This window comes from Stegodyphus dumicola, chromosome 6 (assembly GCF_044657685.1).
Source record: "Stegodyphus dumicola isolate Sdum_Otavi_A_Nest chromosome 6, ASM4465768v1".
In the NCBI taxonomy this organism is placed as follows: Eukaryota; Metazoa; Arthropoda; class Arachnida; order Araneae; family Eresidae; genus Stegodyphus; species Stegodyphus dumicola.
The window spans coordinates 115,025,268-115,041,670 of record NC_140773.1 but is presented as its reverse complement, the minus strand read 5'-3'; the positions used below and the strand labels follow the sequence as shown (position 1 = coordinate 115,041,670).

The 16,403-nt window shown below is 32.3% G+C and overlaps 1 protein-coding gene and 1 long non-coding RNA gene across 8 annotated transcripts in view; one reads left to right on the top strand and one right to left on the bottom strand.

Annotated features, from left to right (window-relative positions):
• The window catches only part of LOC146996823 (uncharacterized), a 39,837-nt gene that overhangs the window by 4,661 nt on the left and 18,773 nt on the right, over positions 1 to 16,403 (bottom strand). Inside the window, exon 2 of one of the 2 annotated variants that reach the window (XR_015041701.1) lies at positions 11,927 to 12,081. This is a non-coding gene — a long non-coding RNA (uncharacterized LOC146996823). Of the gene's footprint in view, positions 1 to 11,926; positions 12,082 to 13,585; positions 13,841 to 16,403 lie in introns of those variants that run through there. The other variant, XR_015041702.1, reaches the window with a different exon arrangement.
• LOC118204281 (roundabout homolog 1-like) overlaps positions 1 to 16,403 on the top strand; it is a 239,073-nt gene that overhangs the window by 207,508 nt on the left and 15,162 nt on the right. For all 6 annotated transcript variants that reach the window (XM_085818850.1, XM_085818849.1, XM_085818847.1 and 3 more), the window contains 5 exons: positions 8,813 to 8,894; positions 10,029 to 10,103; positions 13,240 to 13,418; positions 13,549 to 13,903; positions 15,217 to 15,357. In XM_085818850.1, the coding sequence (XP_085674976.1) occupies positions 8,813 to 8,894; positions 10,029 to 10,103; positions 13,240 to 13,418; positions 13,549 to 13,903; positions 15,217 to 15,357 (832 nt within the window). The remainder of the gene's footprint in view (positions 1 to 8,812; positions 8,895 to 10,028; positions 10,104 to 13,239; positions 13,419 to 13,548; positions 13,904 to 15,216; positions 15,358 to 16,403) is intronic.

Genomic DNA, 16,403 nt, shown 5'->3' with positions numbered 1-16,403 from the left:
TCATGAGATGGCGCCACATGTAAAATCCAGTTCTTAATCGGAGCAGCAAAGCGACGTCATTACTCACTCAGACTTCTCGTCAGACAACTGTACGCGACGGTAGCATGAACTGTGTTCCGAGCTCTGCGTTGATCTCTGCAATGTAATTTAAATTGTAATTTAGTACTTAATATATTCTTTTGTTATAGGAGATTGTCTACTCTTATTTTCTTTAATTATATCATGCATTAAATACACGACCACCAAAAGTGGTGACCTTTCGACTGAGCACGCTACTGACAATGGATTTTCAACGACCCTAAGCCACGTGCATCCAAGGCATTCTGAAGAACTGACTAAAAATAACAACGAATATGGACATTAAACATATGCTACAACATACCCCTTCAATTATTTCTAGAAGTATTGATATATATTGCTTGTGTTTTTTTCAAAGTCGTGCATATCATCGCAAGGAGCTTCAGCAAATCATCAATGTGATCTGTTCCGTTCCGCTGACTTCGCCAGTCGTGCAATAATTCTTCGATCATTCAACTTTTGTGACAAATGTGATACAATAGTGATTTTCACTAAATGTGCTACATCAGTAATTTTTCTGCAACGTGCTACGGCAAAATTCTTCCCTCAGTGTTCGAAAGTAGTGAATTTTTTTCCCATGTGCTACAGGAGTGATTTCCTTTTTCCTTCGAAAGTGCCTTAGCAGTGTGAAGTGGTGATTTTGTGTGTGCGCAATACAAAATGAATGCATAATTTTTTTTTTCTCAAATAGGGGTTTCTTTTCAAATGCATTTCGGTAAAATATTATTTGTGTGTGTAATTGCTGACCCTGTCTTATTTGTGTGTGTATCGTTACATAAATTTTTTCTGCATGGTTAAAATATTTATTGTTATCATGGTAAAACATCAATAGTGTATCCTCATGCTACGATATTTGTGCTGTTAAGTGTTTATTAATTAAAGTGAAAATTATCTATCAGTATGCCCGACGATATTCCACCAGAGCCACAAATCACACGCGTTGCGGTGAAGCCACCGCCTTTCTGGAAAAATAATCCTTCATTGTGGTTCGCTCAGATCGAAGCACAATTTTCTATCGCTCACATTAGTGAGGATTCTACAAAATTCAACCATGTAGTTGCAGCAATTGAGTCTGATATTCTGAATTCAGTGCATGACTTAATTCTCAAACCACCTGATTGTGATAAATACTCCAAACTGAAACAGCGGCTCATTGAAATCTATTCAGAAAGTGAATCTTCAAAAATACGTACTTTACTACAAGGACTCGAACTTGGAGATCAGCGACCTTCATACTTGCTGTCACGAATGCGTGATCTGGCAGGAAGCCATTAATATCCGCGTCTCCCTAATAACATACAAATAATTCTTGCTGCTTCCAATGAAGATCTAACCCGTTTAGCAGCAATAGCTGACAAAATTAATGAACTTGTTACTCCAGCTTATGTCAGTGCTGCTAATGCTGCACCTTCCAGTTCATCCCTCGAACAACAAGTGGCTGAATTGACCAAAAAAGTATCTGAACTCTCTACAAGTCTTCATGCTTCATGGAGATACAATCGATCAAATCAGGGCCCGCGTAATAAATTTCGTGCTCGAAGCAGGCGTCGATCTCGTCACAATACTCGAACGCAGTACAAAGAACCCACAAGTGGCATATGTTTTTATCATATGAATTTTGGCGCTCAAGCTCGCAAGTGTGCCCCTCCATGCACTTTTGAACAAGCAGGAAACTAAATGGGCGGTCTTCTGCTGGCCAACAGAATGTCCTCCACATCGACAGAATAGTACTGGCTGATCGTTCAACTCAGTTATGTTTTCTAGTAGATACTGAGTAGCAGTTATGTTTTCTAGTAGATACTAGTAGAGCTGACATATCAGTGCTCCCGAGAACTAAAACAAATGCTCACCAACTTAATAAACTTGTACTGTATGCAGCCAATAGTACCCAAATTGCAACCTACGGCACCAAACTATTGACACTTGATTTAAACTTGCGCCGGACTTTCAACTGGCCTTTTATTATTGGGGATGTAACTCAAGCAATTATTGGTGTCGACTTCTTGACACATTTCCACCTTCTAGTGGATGTCAAGAATAATTGCTTAATTGATGCTACAACTCAGCTGACATCACAGGGCCAAGCTTCTCACATATCGAACGTACCTACCAACATAAGTGTTGTATCGGGCAGCACACGGTTTCATCGGTTATTAGCAGAATTCCCTGACATTTTAAACCCATCCAAATCAGGGCAGCATACCCATCAGCCAGAAGTGTATCATCACATTGAAACACATGGCCCACCTGTATTTTCCAACCTCGTCGTCTTTCTCCAGAGATGCTAAAAGCTGCTCGCAAAGAATTTGAATTCATGCTAGCACAGGGAACCATTCGCCCATCTAAAAGTCCATGGGCCAGTCCACTTCACATGGTTAAAAAGTCTAATGGTGACTGGCGGCCTTGTGGAGATTATCATCGACTTAATGCCGTCACAGTCCCTGACAGATATCCAGTCCCACATATCCAAGACTGTACCCATCTTTTTCATAGAACAAACATATTTTCTACCCTCGATCTTGCCAGAGCATATCATCAGATCCCAGTGCATGCTGAAGATGTGCCCAAGACCGCAGTGACTACACCATTAGGTCTCTTTGAGTACTTATATATGCCATTTGGCCTTCGCAATGCTGGCCAAACATTTCAGCTTTTCATACACCAAGTACTGTCTGGCCTCGATTTCTGCATCCCATATATTGATGATATCCTGGTTGCATCTACAGATGCGGAAGAACATTTTCAACATCTGCGTCAGATTTTCACTCGCCTTAAAGATCATGGATTAAAACTAAATACATCCAAATGTGTACTTGGTCAACCCTCAGTTTCCTTTCTTGGATGTCTTATCACCCAGAATGGAGTCAAACCTTTACCGGAAAGAGTCAAAGCAATTAACGACCTATTTCAGCCCAAAAACATCTCTGAACTGAAGCGTTTTCTAGCAATGTTAAATTTCTATGAAGAATAGCAAAAAAAAAAAAAAAAAAAAAAAAAAAATCAACGAGCTGTCCCTTGGACTGAATCTGCATCTGCAGCATTCGTGCAATGCAAACACGATCTGGCAAATGCAGCCACACTTTCTTATCACTCACCTAGTGATCAGCTCTCTATAATGGTAGATGCATCTGACACGGCCATAGGAGCAGTGCTTCAAGCCCATACCACTAAAGGACTTTCCCCAATGGCATTCTTCTCCAGAAAACTTACTACTGCAGAAAGGAAATACAGCACATATGACAGGGAGCTACTTGCTGTGTACTGTGCTGTTAAATACTTCCGGCACAACTTGGAAAGACACAATTTCATCATTTTCACCGATCATCGACCATTAACCTTCGCTTTTAGAAAAAACTCTGACTCATGTTCTCCTCGTCAGCTTCGACATCTGGATTTCATCGCCCAGTTTAGTACAGATATCAGATATGTCTCTGGTACTGATAATTGTGTCGCTGATGCCTTGTCTCGTGTAAACAATATTAACCTCACTACCCCATATTTCTCTGAAATTGCAAAAGCTCAATTGCATGATGAGGAACTCAAGAACCTAATCTCAAATCCACAAACCTCCCTTCAGTTACAACCACTGCACATTGATATAACGCTTAAAATTTACTGTGACATAGAGAACAATAGAATACGTTCCTATATTCCTGTCAATTTTAGACGTGAAGTGTTCAATGCCTTGCACAATTTGGCACATCCTGGAATCCTTGCCACCAAAAAGCTGATCGCAGACAGATTTGTCTGGCCAGCAATGAATCAAGACATCACAGAATGGACTCGTTCATGTATTAGATGTCAACGGTGTAAAGTATCCCGTCACACTCATAGCCCCATTCAACAATTTAACCTTCCAGCAAGATGCTTTGATCATGTGCACTTAGACTTGGTTGGCCCATTGCCTCCTTCAAATGGTTACACTTACCTCCTCACTTGTATTGATCGGTACACAAGATGGCCTGAAGCCATTCCTATTGAAAATATATCCACTGAAACTGTAGCTTGAGCATTCATCTCCCAGTGGCTTTCAAGATTTGGCATGCCTACCACCATCACTACTGACCAAGGCCGATAATTTCAATGTCACTTGTTCGCATCCCTCACCTCTCTTCTTGGCATTCGCCATATTCGCACAACACCATACCATCCATCTGGAAATGGGATGGTGGAATGCTTTCACCGATCTCTCAAACAAGGTCTGAAGTGCCACAGTAGCACACACTGGACAGAAGCCTTACCCCTAGTCTTGCTTGGTCTTCGCACAGCATTCAAAGAAGACATTGGTAGAACTTGTGCTGAAATGTTATATGGTGCAACCCTCCATCTGCCAGGTGAATTCTTTCACCCAGAATCTACTCCAGTTAACCACCCTCCAACATTCCTTCAACGTTTACGTGAGACCATGAGCAATATCTTGCCAACCCCAGCATCTTCGCATAACCAGCCAAGCTATTTTGTACATCCTGCGCTTGAGACATCTTCGCACGTATTCGTGCGCAACGATGCAATTAAGCCAACTTTAACACCTTCATATGATGGTCCATTCAAAGTTGTCAAATGAACACCGAAACATTTCACCATCATCTGCAATGGCAAACAATCAGTGATTGGAATCGATCGTCTCAAACCAGCATTTCTAATGCAAGATCCAACAACTTCCTAATCAACATCACTCCCGGAAGAAAGCTTACATCCCGTTAAAGAGCAACCTAAAACTACCAGATCTGGAAGAAAGGTTAAATTTAACCCAAAGTACTAATAACCTACCGATGGTACTTGGGGGGAGTACTGTGGTGTTCCGACAGATACTTCAACTTCTATTCATGAGATGGCGCCACATGTAAAATCCAGTTCTTAATCGGAGCAGCAAAGCGACATCATTACTCACTCAGACTTCTCGTCAGACAACTGTATGCGATGGTAGCATGAACTGTGTTCCGAGCTCTGCGTTGATCTCTGCAATGTAATTTAAATTGTAATTTAGTACTTAATATATTCTTTTGTTATAGGAAATTGTCTACTCTTATTTTCTTTAATTATATCATGCATTAAGCACACGACAACCAAAGTACCAATTTGTCAGCTATGCAAACAATATTAATGCTTAAATGATTCAATCATGTTCAGTATTTTTAAGCTAAAGATTCTGCACAACATGTGGAGTACCATATAGCCAGTGCTTCCATGTTATCTCACAGAAGCTTGATGAAGATCATATAATAAAAGCGATGACTGTCTCTTTGGCCATGCTGCTTGACATTTGTGGTGTATATAGCTGAATGACTCATACAAAGGACCTATTTAGATGCCATTTCTTTTATTTTGTAAAATTGAATGGAATTGACAATTGAAGCAGTTATTAAACTAATTAATGCATTCTAGGTATTCTTACATTTGAAAATAATGCTTTAGTGGCATTTAAGAAACAAATATCTAATAAAAGCAATTAGATTGCATATTACATCATTTCCCCCACTTATGATTCCTGGTAATTTTGGTCTTTGGAGAGGAGTTCTCTCAAAAATAGATATTCTCTGGTGACTGAAAAAAAATGTTAGTTGTATATTGGGTTTAATATAAAAACAAAGGAAAGGGAAAAAAGAAAATCAGTTTAAAATATTAAAATATACTTCCAATGAAAAATGCCATGATGTTTTTAGGTGTTACTTTTTCTCCTAGAAGAGTTTAAATTTATAAAAATTTAAATCCATCATCATATCTAAAGCAATTTTATTTAGCCCGCAAAGATATTTCAATTTTGTATTAGTTTCAAAACAGTGTTGCACAATTTTAGTTAATCAAGTCCAAATATATGTTATTATCATTTCCATTAAAAAACCTACATAAATAATATACCAGAAAATCTATCTTATAATAATAATACATAATTAATTATATACTCATTAATTATAAATTTTATTTTTGTGATATTCACAAGTACTTTGATAAATAAAAGTTTTTCTTTCCTACTCTGAATTTTCTGAGTAGAATAGTGTAAAAAAATTGCAAAAATTATCCAAAGAGCATAAAATTTAGAACATCTTATTAAACAGGCATTTATTTTGCACCAGAGTCATATTAGAAATAGAATAAGCCCAGCTCAGCTTAATATGATTATGGTTAATGTTATTATTTTTTCTCGCCTTTGTATCGTTATGGAATTGCCCAAAACTATCAATTTGTATATGAAAACATGGAAAATACTTGCTTATTTTAATCAATAAAGTCACTCATTGTGATTAACAAGTCAGTTAATGTCATAAAAATATTATAGGATGAATGTTTCAGACTGAAGTAATGCCACCAAGTAAAAGATAAAATATCCAAAAATAGGTTGACGTAGAGCAAAGAGATCTACTTCGATTGAGATATGACAGTGTTGTGAAATGAAGGATGAAGTTGCCGGTCATCTTGATTTTGATTTAAGACAACATTAAAGTTTTGAACCACATGTCAGAAAATAAAATAAAAAATTGATTAATACCAAACTTTTAATGAATGATAAAGTGAAAGAAGATCAAATATTTTATGTCTTCAACTAGCATAATGTTTATAATGTCTTCAACTAGCATAATGAGAAATTTATCACTTGGATGATTATTGATGAAAGACCTAACACTGCAGATCCAGTGGCAGAAGAAGTCTAGTGTCCAGAAGTGTCCAGTGTCAGTGCCTGTTACTTTCTGAAACAAATCTGAGCACATCTTGCAATAAAAATTTCTGTAGAAGAAGATGAAAGATGAAAAAAAGTGAATTTATTTCTTACAAATGCTGAGGTGTGGGGGTGCTTTATGAGTACAGTCAAAAGTCGTTAATTCGAACATCCATAATCCGGACCTCAAAGCTACAAACTTTCTGCGCATGCGTTGTTTTGATGCATGCACGTAAGACCTTTACGGCTGCAAATATGCATGTGCGCATGCGCAAAATACGTTTACGCATACGTGTTTAATGTATAACGGACGATATAAGCTAAGCTAAAATTATCTAATTCAGTTAGTGTTGCAGATTGCGTTGTTCCTTAATCTTCGAATTGGATCCGGCTTATTATTTTTTGCAGACTGTCAGAGCAATTTTATAAAAGTAAGCTTGAACTTTTGATTATGTCAAATAGAATTTCCGATATAATTCCAATAAATATTTACTAATATGTAAAGGATCTACAAAGCGAAAGTATGTTTCAAAGTCCCTTAAACAAAAAGTGGAATTGCTGCAAAAAAATGGATAAAGGCATATCCTTTGTTTCTCTAACCATTCCGAAATCTGTTTATCAATTTCACACTGCTCTGCGACAGGGGGGAGGATGCCACGGCACGTAGTGAATTGGAAGTTGATCGGTCAGCACTATCCTTATCTTTAGGGCAGATGTTTTTATTTTATTTGGCTTATAATTCCTTACTAAATGTAGTATTTCATCTTGATGTACTCCATCTTTGATATGATTTAAATCAAATTCCTCGTCATTATAATTCGCTTCCAATAGCGAAAACGAAAAAATTTTAATTGACAAATTAGTCCTCGACATAGCAATTATAGGACTTGAACAGCGGAACTTTGTAACTGAACAAGAAATTATGTCTGTTTATAGAATTAAAGAGAAAGTATTATCACATAAAAAACGAAGCAACTTAAACAACTTACATTGAAAGAAATGTTTAATAAAGTAAACAAATAAATATTAAGCTTTTTTTTGTAAATTTTGATACCCTTTAGATCATAATTGTTCTTTATTTCATAAATTACGGTTTCATATTTTTAATTTTATAATTTCTGCATGCCATCTTACCAGATTTAAACTGATGATCTATAATCCGGAAAAATCGATAATCCGGAATCGCCGAAGTCCCAAGGAGTCCGGATTAACGACTTTTGACTGTATTAAGATTAGAGGTAGATAAGAAGGGTACAGCATCGGTGAAATAGTTTCTTAGAAGCATTAAGAAGAATTCAAAAAGTGAACTTTTGCATGAGAATTCCAGACAATCAACTTTTCCCCTACTGTAGTTAGTTCAACAATCTTAATGGGGCATTATAAAATTAATTTAGTTTGTTTTTTAAACAATATCTCAGCACAATGTTAAAAGCTCTTGGAAATTCATAGTTTTTTATATTTTATTTATTTTTATACTTATTTTAGTTATTATTGTTTGAAGGTTGGCAGCTGTGTAAATTTTTCCTCCTTAAAAAATGGGGTTGGAAATAAACTCTTGTTTGCCAAACTGCATATATATATATCATCTTCAATTAAATAAAAATTTCTGCCCTTGAGTATATATTATTTATTTGTTCTGGGTTTTTTATCATGTGGATTTTTTAATGTGGTTTGAAAAGAATAATGTAACTATGTAAAGAATAATGTAATGATTTTTAAACAGCATTTCACTGTAATATAATTATGAGGCAATATTAGCTATTTATATTGTTTATTCATATATGTTTATATGCATAGTATGCTTGCTTTACATGAGATATGTTTGCAGTCTAAATGCATTGTTTTATGATTTGATGAAATATTCTTTTGTCCAGATTCTTCTGTTTTGATATTAGATATTGAACAGATGATTGTCAATAGTTTCTGTATTTTTTTTAAATCATTGCCATGTCTTTAAAAAATTTAATAATATTCATTAATCCCAATTTCATACAAACAATTTAGAACTTAATAATGTTATCTTTTCTTTATGAATTTATTATAGGAGTGTAAAATTTAAGAATTTTTCCACCCTACTAGGTTCATGATGGCAAAAGCAGTGGCTCAGAAGTTAGCAAAAAATCTGACAAAATGTATGACATGGAAGCCCGTTTAATTGAAGGTAATTAATTAGTAATATGTCTTGAAGTTTCAACTATAATGAAGGATTTCATTTGCACAAAAATTATTATAAAGTTTGTGATTAAATATTGTCACAAATGTAATGAAAATGAACTACTGTCATAACTATATTGTAAATGAAAATTTGTTCAGTTTATGTTGTTGCAAATATATTTTAAAGTGTACAAAATTAAATAAATGTATTTTTTAAAAAATATGTACAGTAATATCACAAAACATGTTTCATTAATGGTTAATTTTTTTCATATTATGGTCTAAGGCAATTGGTATGTGAATAGTAAAGAGATTTTCTTTTAAGTGTATGGAAAAAAGTGTAAATGCTTTTTAGATTTCTGTAATGTATTTAATGACTGATTATACAAATTTCTTTAAAAATCTTAAATTAACAAGTCGAGTCATTTAGTATAAACATTGTAATCTATGTAGACCTGCACCATTGATGCACTTACAAAATATTTTTATATTTTATGTCTCAAAATACAATAAATGTTTTACTTAGTACATACATGTGCTGTTACTCTCGCTTAAAACTTTACCATTCACTAAAAATTTGCACTTTTTTCCTCAACTGTTAGATATGAAATTTTGCTGACTTGCATATGTTGCCAAGTGCACTGACACTAGCTAGCAGATTAATTCACCTGTTGTAGAACATAAAATTTTATAGATTTATTTATTTTTCATATAAAAATTTTGGTTTGTATTTAAGGGGCTACAATCCTGTTATTGCCACCAATTTCCAGTTTTTTTTTATTTGGATATTTAAATATTTGGAAGACCTTTCATATCATGTAATTCATAATGAAAAACATTTGCATCATGATATAAAATACTGAAAAACAACATAGAATATGCATTTAGATGAAAACAAAAAATGCAGATTTCTAGTTTGAAGTGATGCTGATGTTATTTTAACAAACCCGATTAATTAATTGCATTGTATTTCATTTAAGGTAATTTTAAATCAGATTCAAAGATTTAATTTGATTTTTACAAGGTATTTTTATACATCTCAGACATGGGAAATTCAAAAACTTCTTTCTTTTACTATCATGTAGAAAATTGTTTCTTAAATTAACAGTATATGAAAAATCGTTTTTATTTCTTATTTCAGATTGTGTAACAGAGCAACTTTTGGAAGCAAGGAATGTGATGAGCCCGTCTAGTGATTCTGGAAGTTATACTACAGGTATTTTATATGTTTTTTTTTTTTTTTAACTATTATTTATTTAGTTCTTAATACAAGTCTATAACACGTTAATGGAAATATCTGGGAAAGTATGATTTGTTTAGAATTTCTGATTATAATTTGCAAAATTTTGTTTAAACATAAAAAATTAGCAAGTTTTTATTTTTAATACCAAATTTATACATAAATTTTATATAAAATAAAAATTTTAAAAATAATTAAAAAATTTTATAGTATATAACTTTTTATATAAACATAATTTGTGAAATTTTTACATCTTATTTTTTTTTTTTTTTTGTGTGTGTGTATTGTAAAAGGTTTTAGTGCTGAAATTCTGAAGGGTTTTGAACATTTTTGTGATGTAATTTTTTTTGAAACAACATAATTTTTAATTATCAAATTACTACATTTTTCAAGAGTGCATTTTCATATTCATTTGAGGTAAAATATAAGTGATCTTTTTATATTGGTAAAGGATAGAATCTTCGAGCCCTTTTGACAGCAGTATGTGCTCCTGAGCAAAACATTGTGCTAGGGCCTGTACAAACAACCACTCACAAAAATTAAATGTAAATAGCTGAAAATATTACTTTTATTAACAAAAAATAAATAAATAAATAAATAAAACTGGTGTTAAAACATAAGAACATAGAATTAATCTAAATGTAAAATATATTTTTATTAGTGGCAAGTCAATTGACATACAGAGGTGAGCATGGGACCTGTATAATCATGGAGTCCCAGGCAAGTGCCCAGCAGGGGCATGTATTAAGTCATAAGGAACAACACAATTTTTAATTATCAAATTACTATGTTTTTCGAGAGTTCATTTTTATATCCCGTTAAGGCAAAAGATAAGTGATCTTTTTATATTGGTAAAGGATTATAGAACCTTAGAGCCTTTTTGACACATGTAAAAATATACATGTATATTTTTACATGTGTATTTGATTTTTTTTTCCACAGAGTTATAATATATTTGACAGAGAAGAGCTCTTTAATTTTATATAGATCTTACTTTAAACCCTAAATCTGTATATGCCAGACTTAACTTGTATGCACGAAAAAATTGTTCAGCTTTGCAAAAAATTTAAATAAAATAGTAAAAACTCTTTATGCTATTTGATAGATGTGGCAGTTCATCAATTTTGAAAGTCAGCGTGCAATATTAACCAAAAAAAGCCCTTCTATAATGTAAAAATTGCTAAGTAATTAAAAAAAATTTAATTTTTTAAAAAATAACAGAAATGGAGCAAATAAATTATTTTTGAGGCATCATAATAGTGTGTAGGGACAAAATTTAGCCCCTTCAAAAAATTGCTGTAATGATGTGGTGAAATGATTAGATAGCATGGAAGAAAACATCTATTAAAAGTGGTGCTAAAATGAACAGAAATTCAGCAGAGAAATGAAATTATAAAAGCTGGTTGGTATTTATTATTATTTATTTAGTTTATTTATTCAACTAATTCCTATAAGAATGGTTGTGATGTATTGCTGACATCAACCAACGAAACACACATAGAGGGCACTAGCTGTCAGTCAGGGAGGCACAAAAATTAAGGTTTGGGTGTAAAATACCTAGAGAAAGGTTAGAGAGTAAGGAGGCCTCATGTGAGCCAATAGAAAAATGAAATTACCATATAAATAAGATAATGTATATAATTCAGGTTTTAGTAATGTATTCTAAGTAATTTAATATGTAGTTGTGTATGTTGAATAAAGATTATGTTAACAAGGAATTTTGTATTTTAGAATTTTGTATTTTCTAAGCAATTTAACATATCTGAAAATTAACATATGAAAATCAAAATTTAACTTACTCAAAACCAAGTGCTTTACTAAGCTTTAAATATGTTTTCCTTGAAGATACGGTTTTACAGATTATGATTTAGGCTGTTGAAAATGATATATTTTAGGCAGAAAAGCTTCCAAACAAGATGCTTGTAATGTGTTAATAGCATAGAAAAATATTAGCCTAAGAGGGGAAAAAAATCTTTCAGAATGGTTATAAAAAGTCATAATATGAGTAATAAATTGCAGTTACATAATAGGTTTTTCATACATCAGTGTTTAAGTATAAAATATGTAGTATTCATTATAATTTTAACAAAGCAAATATTTTGAAAAATAAATTTTCATGTATTTTGGCAGTTTAAATTATAATCAGGTAGACCTTTTTTTAAATATTTTTAAACCTGTTAACTATATTATCCTGAATTAAATTTATTGCTGAACAGTCTCTTTTGGGGAGAGGGTATGGTCTTTGGGACATTCTACCGCTTACCATAATATAAGTACAGTGTTTAGTCCATGTACAACTTTTAACATTAATGTCTAGTGAAACAGTAATGATACCATTTAATTGCATAATTGTAAAAGTTTATTTAATTGTAAAAGTTTTATTAATGCATCAGTGTGCTTCAGATGTATATTTTTGATTAAATTCTTCCTAAATAAGTACATCAGAAAACAAATATGGCTTGACGACTTTATTCAAAATGTATACGTTATGTGGTCTTGGTAGTCTTTTTAATGAAGTTTTTAGGAGTAATATCAGAAAACTTGTGTAATCATTAAAAATGTCTACTTTACATGATCATGATCACTGGAGCAATTTTTAAAATCATTGAAAGCATCAAATTAAAATAAAAGTTCCTACAGCACCTCTGCTTTTGTATTATCTTCATTCAAGTCACATAAAAGGCTTGTCTCTACCATTTTCACGGGAAAAGACTTCCAATTATACTCATTTTTACTTCAGACTGCATATTTAGGAAAAGTTGCATTTTGCATCCTTCAGCATACTATAGGTCTAAACAGCAACTGAGGGATGCCTTAAGTGAGCTGGAAAACATATTTAGTGTTGCAAAATATGATTGTCATGACTGGAGTTAGAAATGTCGGAACATATGTGGTGAAACATAAGAAATAAAATTTTTACTTGTTTAAATCACATTTTTATCTTGTATACATCCAGAGTTATTAGTGTTAAAATTTGCACAGTTGCATAAAGTTATATATATATAAACAAAGTATCTTAATTCATTGTCAGATGATATTACTATTATTTTCCCATTACAGTTTTTTTTTTTCCTTTTCATTACAGTTTTTTTTTTTTTTCTTTTCATTACAGATGAGTATGGTTTACCCATACGGAGGAAAAGGTTAAGATCAGGACAAAAAGGCAGTGTACTTAATTGGATGGAGTTCATTCCACCTCCTCCAGATCATCCTCCAAGTGAGAGAGGTTCGCCTACACATTTGCCACCAAATCTTAGAAATCCTTATCCTGTCAGAAATATTCATTCCCAGGTGCGTTTTCTTTCTAGCATGGTATTAAGATTTGAAATATAAGTGAATGTTAACTTAAATATAAAAATTTCAGCAACTCAGCTCTTTGTATAACATAGCTGCACTTTTTTTTATTATTTTATTTAAACAGATACCTTTAGATAATTCATCAAATTTAAGCCATTCACCTCAAGTTAGCCGTAGTTTACAATCTACAGCCCTTGCTAGGCATACTCCTACAACACTTTGGTCTCATAGTCTCACAAGAGCTCAGGAAGATGCAAATAGAGCTCCCACACCACCACCTTCTATGGGAACACGATATCCAATCATTAATAATCATGTTCCTTTACCTCAGTCTTATGGTTCTAGTCCTGGTGTGGATAGAGGCATACAGTCCTCATTATTATCGCTTGCGAGTGATCCATGTCCTGGATCTGCTCCTGGAATGAAGAAAGGCAGTCAAGAAAGGTGTGCAAAGATTAATTCTTTGCAGAAGAATCCAGGTATCTTTATTTTTTTATTATGTATTCTGAAAATGCATTAGTCAATTTTGTTATTAACTTATACTTGCAGTTCTCAATAAAAAAAAAAAAAAAAAGAGAGTTATTTTTTAAGTTAGGTCCATTTTGTAATAAAAATGAAACAAATAAACAAATAGTTTGAAAAAATAAAACAAATATTTTTCAGTAAACATTTATTTTCTGAATTTACTTGCAGTTCCCTATTTTCCTGTATAATTTTAAGTCCAAAGGGACTTTGTCCTTGAAGGACTATTGTTTTTGTTTCGCGATTTTGCTTTGAATCACTATAAATGTCCGTTTCACTTTTCAAACTGTTGCCACCAAATGTTAGAGTCCTGCATTATATTTGAAGAAATTAAATAATGAAAAAGCTGCATAAATGTATGTATATTTCTCGCATTGTGATAAAACAACGGTACATAGAGCCATTGAATTTTGAATGACGTAATCCTCCTACGAATATGGGCATGTGGAAGACCAAATTTGGAATTTGTTTTATTATTGATTTCATATTTTGTAAAACTTTAACGAATTTTTGATTAACAAACTCAAGGATTTCAAAGTGAGCATTGGCAACACTCTACAGGGAGGGGGAAACTTTTTATCTCCAATGCACAGAACTGTGTATCGGAAATTCTAAAGATATGCTCATTTTAAAATTATTTTGCAACATTGCTATTGAACTGAATTTTATGGTTTAAGTGCAAATATGATATTTAATAAATAAAGGTAACACACAAAACATATTATTTTAATAAATTTGTAAATATATTTATTTTTTCCTCATGAAAAGCAGATGCATCTTCGAAAAGCAGAATTAATTAAAACAATTAACTTATTCTGAATCATCAAGCGTTGTCATGAATCACTTTAAATCCACAAACTGTGCCGAAATGCAACAGTATTATTAATATCACGTTTATAAGTTGCAAACAGAGCTTGTTTCAATTTTACAAAAGATATACATGTTATTTCTTAAACTACATCACACTAAAATAATTATATTTATTATTGCAAAGCAAATCTATAAGTTACAGTAAAATAGTAGCTGTACAGGTATTTAAATTAATTTATATATTTTTTTATGTTGAATAAGTCTGACATATTTTTAGAATTGTGATCGTTATTCATATAAGTGCTAAATATTTCAATAATCGTTTATTTGTTGAACTTGTTCATATGTAAAATTTGCTTACATTTTGATATAAATTGTCAAAATATAAGCATTTGTGCAATATATATATATATATATATATATAAATTATTAATTTTTAATTATGTGTTTGGCCGTGCAGGAGTTCTCTACCATGAGCTTCATCCTGAGCCTTTAGCTCAAGAAAAAGTCAGATATGACAATGTGATGCAAAACATAAAAACAGAGCAGCATTCTCCTGTATCCAGTATTCCTGATGATGTAGATTATGCTCCTGGTCATTGTAAGTTTATGAGATTTTTTTAAAAATTTTTTACTCTGGTGGTGATAACTTTTCCTCTTTCCCTGTTTTGTTTCACTTCCCCTTTCCCCTCCCCCCAAAAATGTAATTTTTTTAAATACAAGAAATGGGAAAATTAAGGTATAGGAAATAGTGCTTTTTATATCTAATCTCAGATCATGAAAATACGGTAGAAATATTTAACTTTGAAAAGCACTTATAGATGAATGTTTTATTGGAAATATTTGTGTAGGCAATCAATAAATATATTGAGCTTTTGAAAAGACTGTTTAAATAATGAATATAAGATTTATTTGATATGGCATAGCAGCATATGCTAAATGTAAAACTTCTGTGCAGCTAGAAATGAAAACATGTTAGGTTGTGATCATTGAACTGAATAATTTACATTATTCAATATTAACAGTTATTTTCATGTTAACATTAATTTTCCATTGATTCATGATGGCAGAGATAGATATGTAAACTTTTTATAGATAATTGCTGCTTAAAAATTCCAAATAAGGTAGAGCTCCTGATATTTGACTAACTACTAATCCAATATGAGTTTCTTGAGAAACATTAATCTATTTGATTGAATTGGTTCTTCCTTGTCAATCGGCATTCTACACTGCTCAAAAAAAAAAAAAAAAAAAAAAGACATATCTCCCGTTCTACGACAAAATTCAAATTGTGTTCTTCATGTCTCGAAAGCGCGACTTAGGATATATATTAGATTTATATATAGTACTATTCTAACATAGGTATTTTGACACAAAATCGGACTTTTTCTGAAATAACATACCAATTTTTTTACATATTTCGATTCTACGAGAGAAATTCACAAATTTATATTGGCACATTTTTTTCAGTTTGCACCAAGATTAGTTCACTTGCCGAACTTCTTAATATATGGCAACCTAGTTTCCTTTTCCGCAAGAGGAAAAAAAGCGCCACCATCGTTCCTTTTTTCCAAATAATATTCTTTATATTATATTTTTAATTATAACTGTTATTATTTTAAGTAATTTTTTCTTTTTCGAATTTCA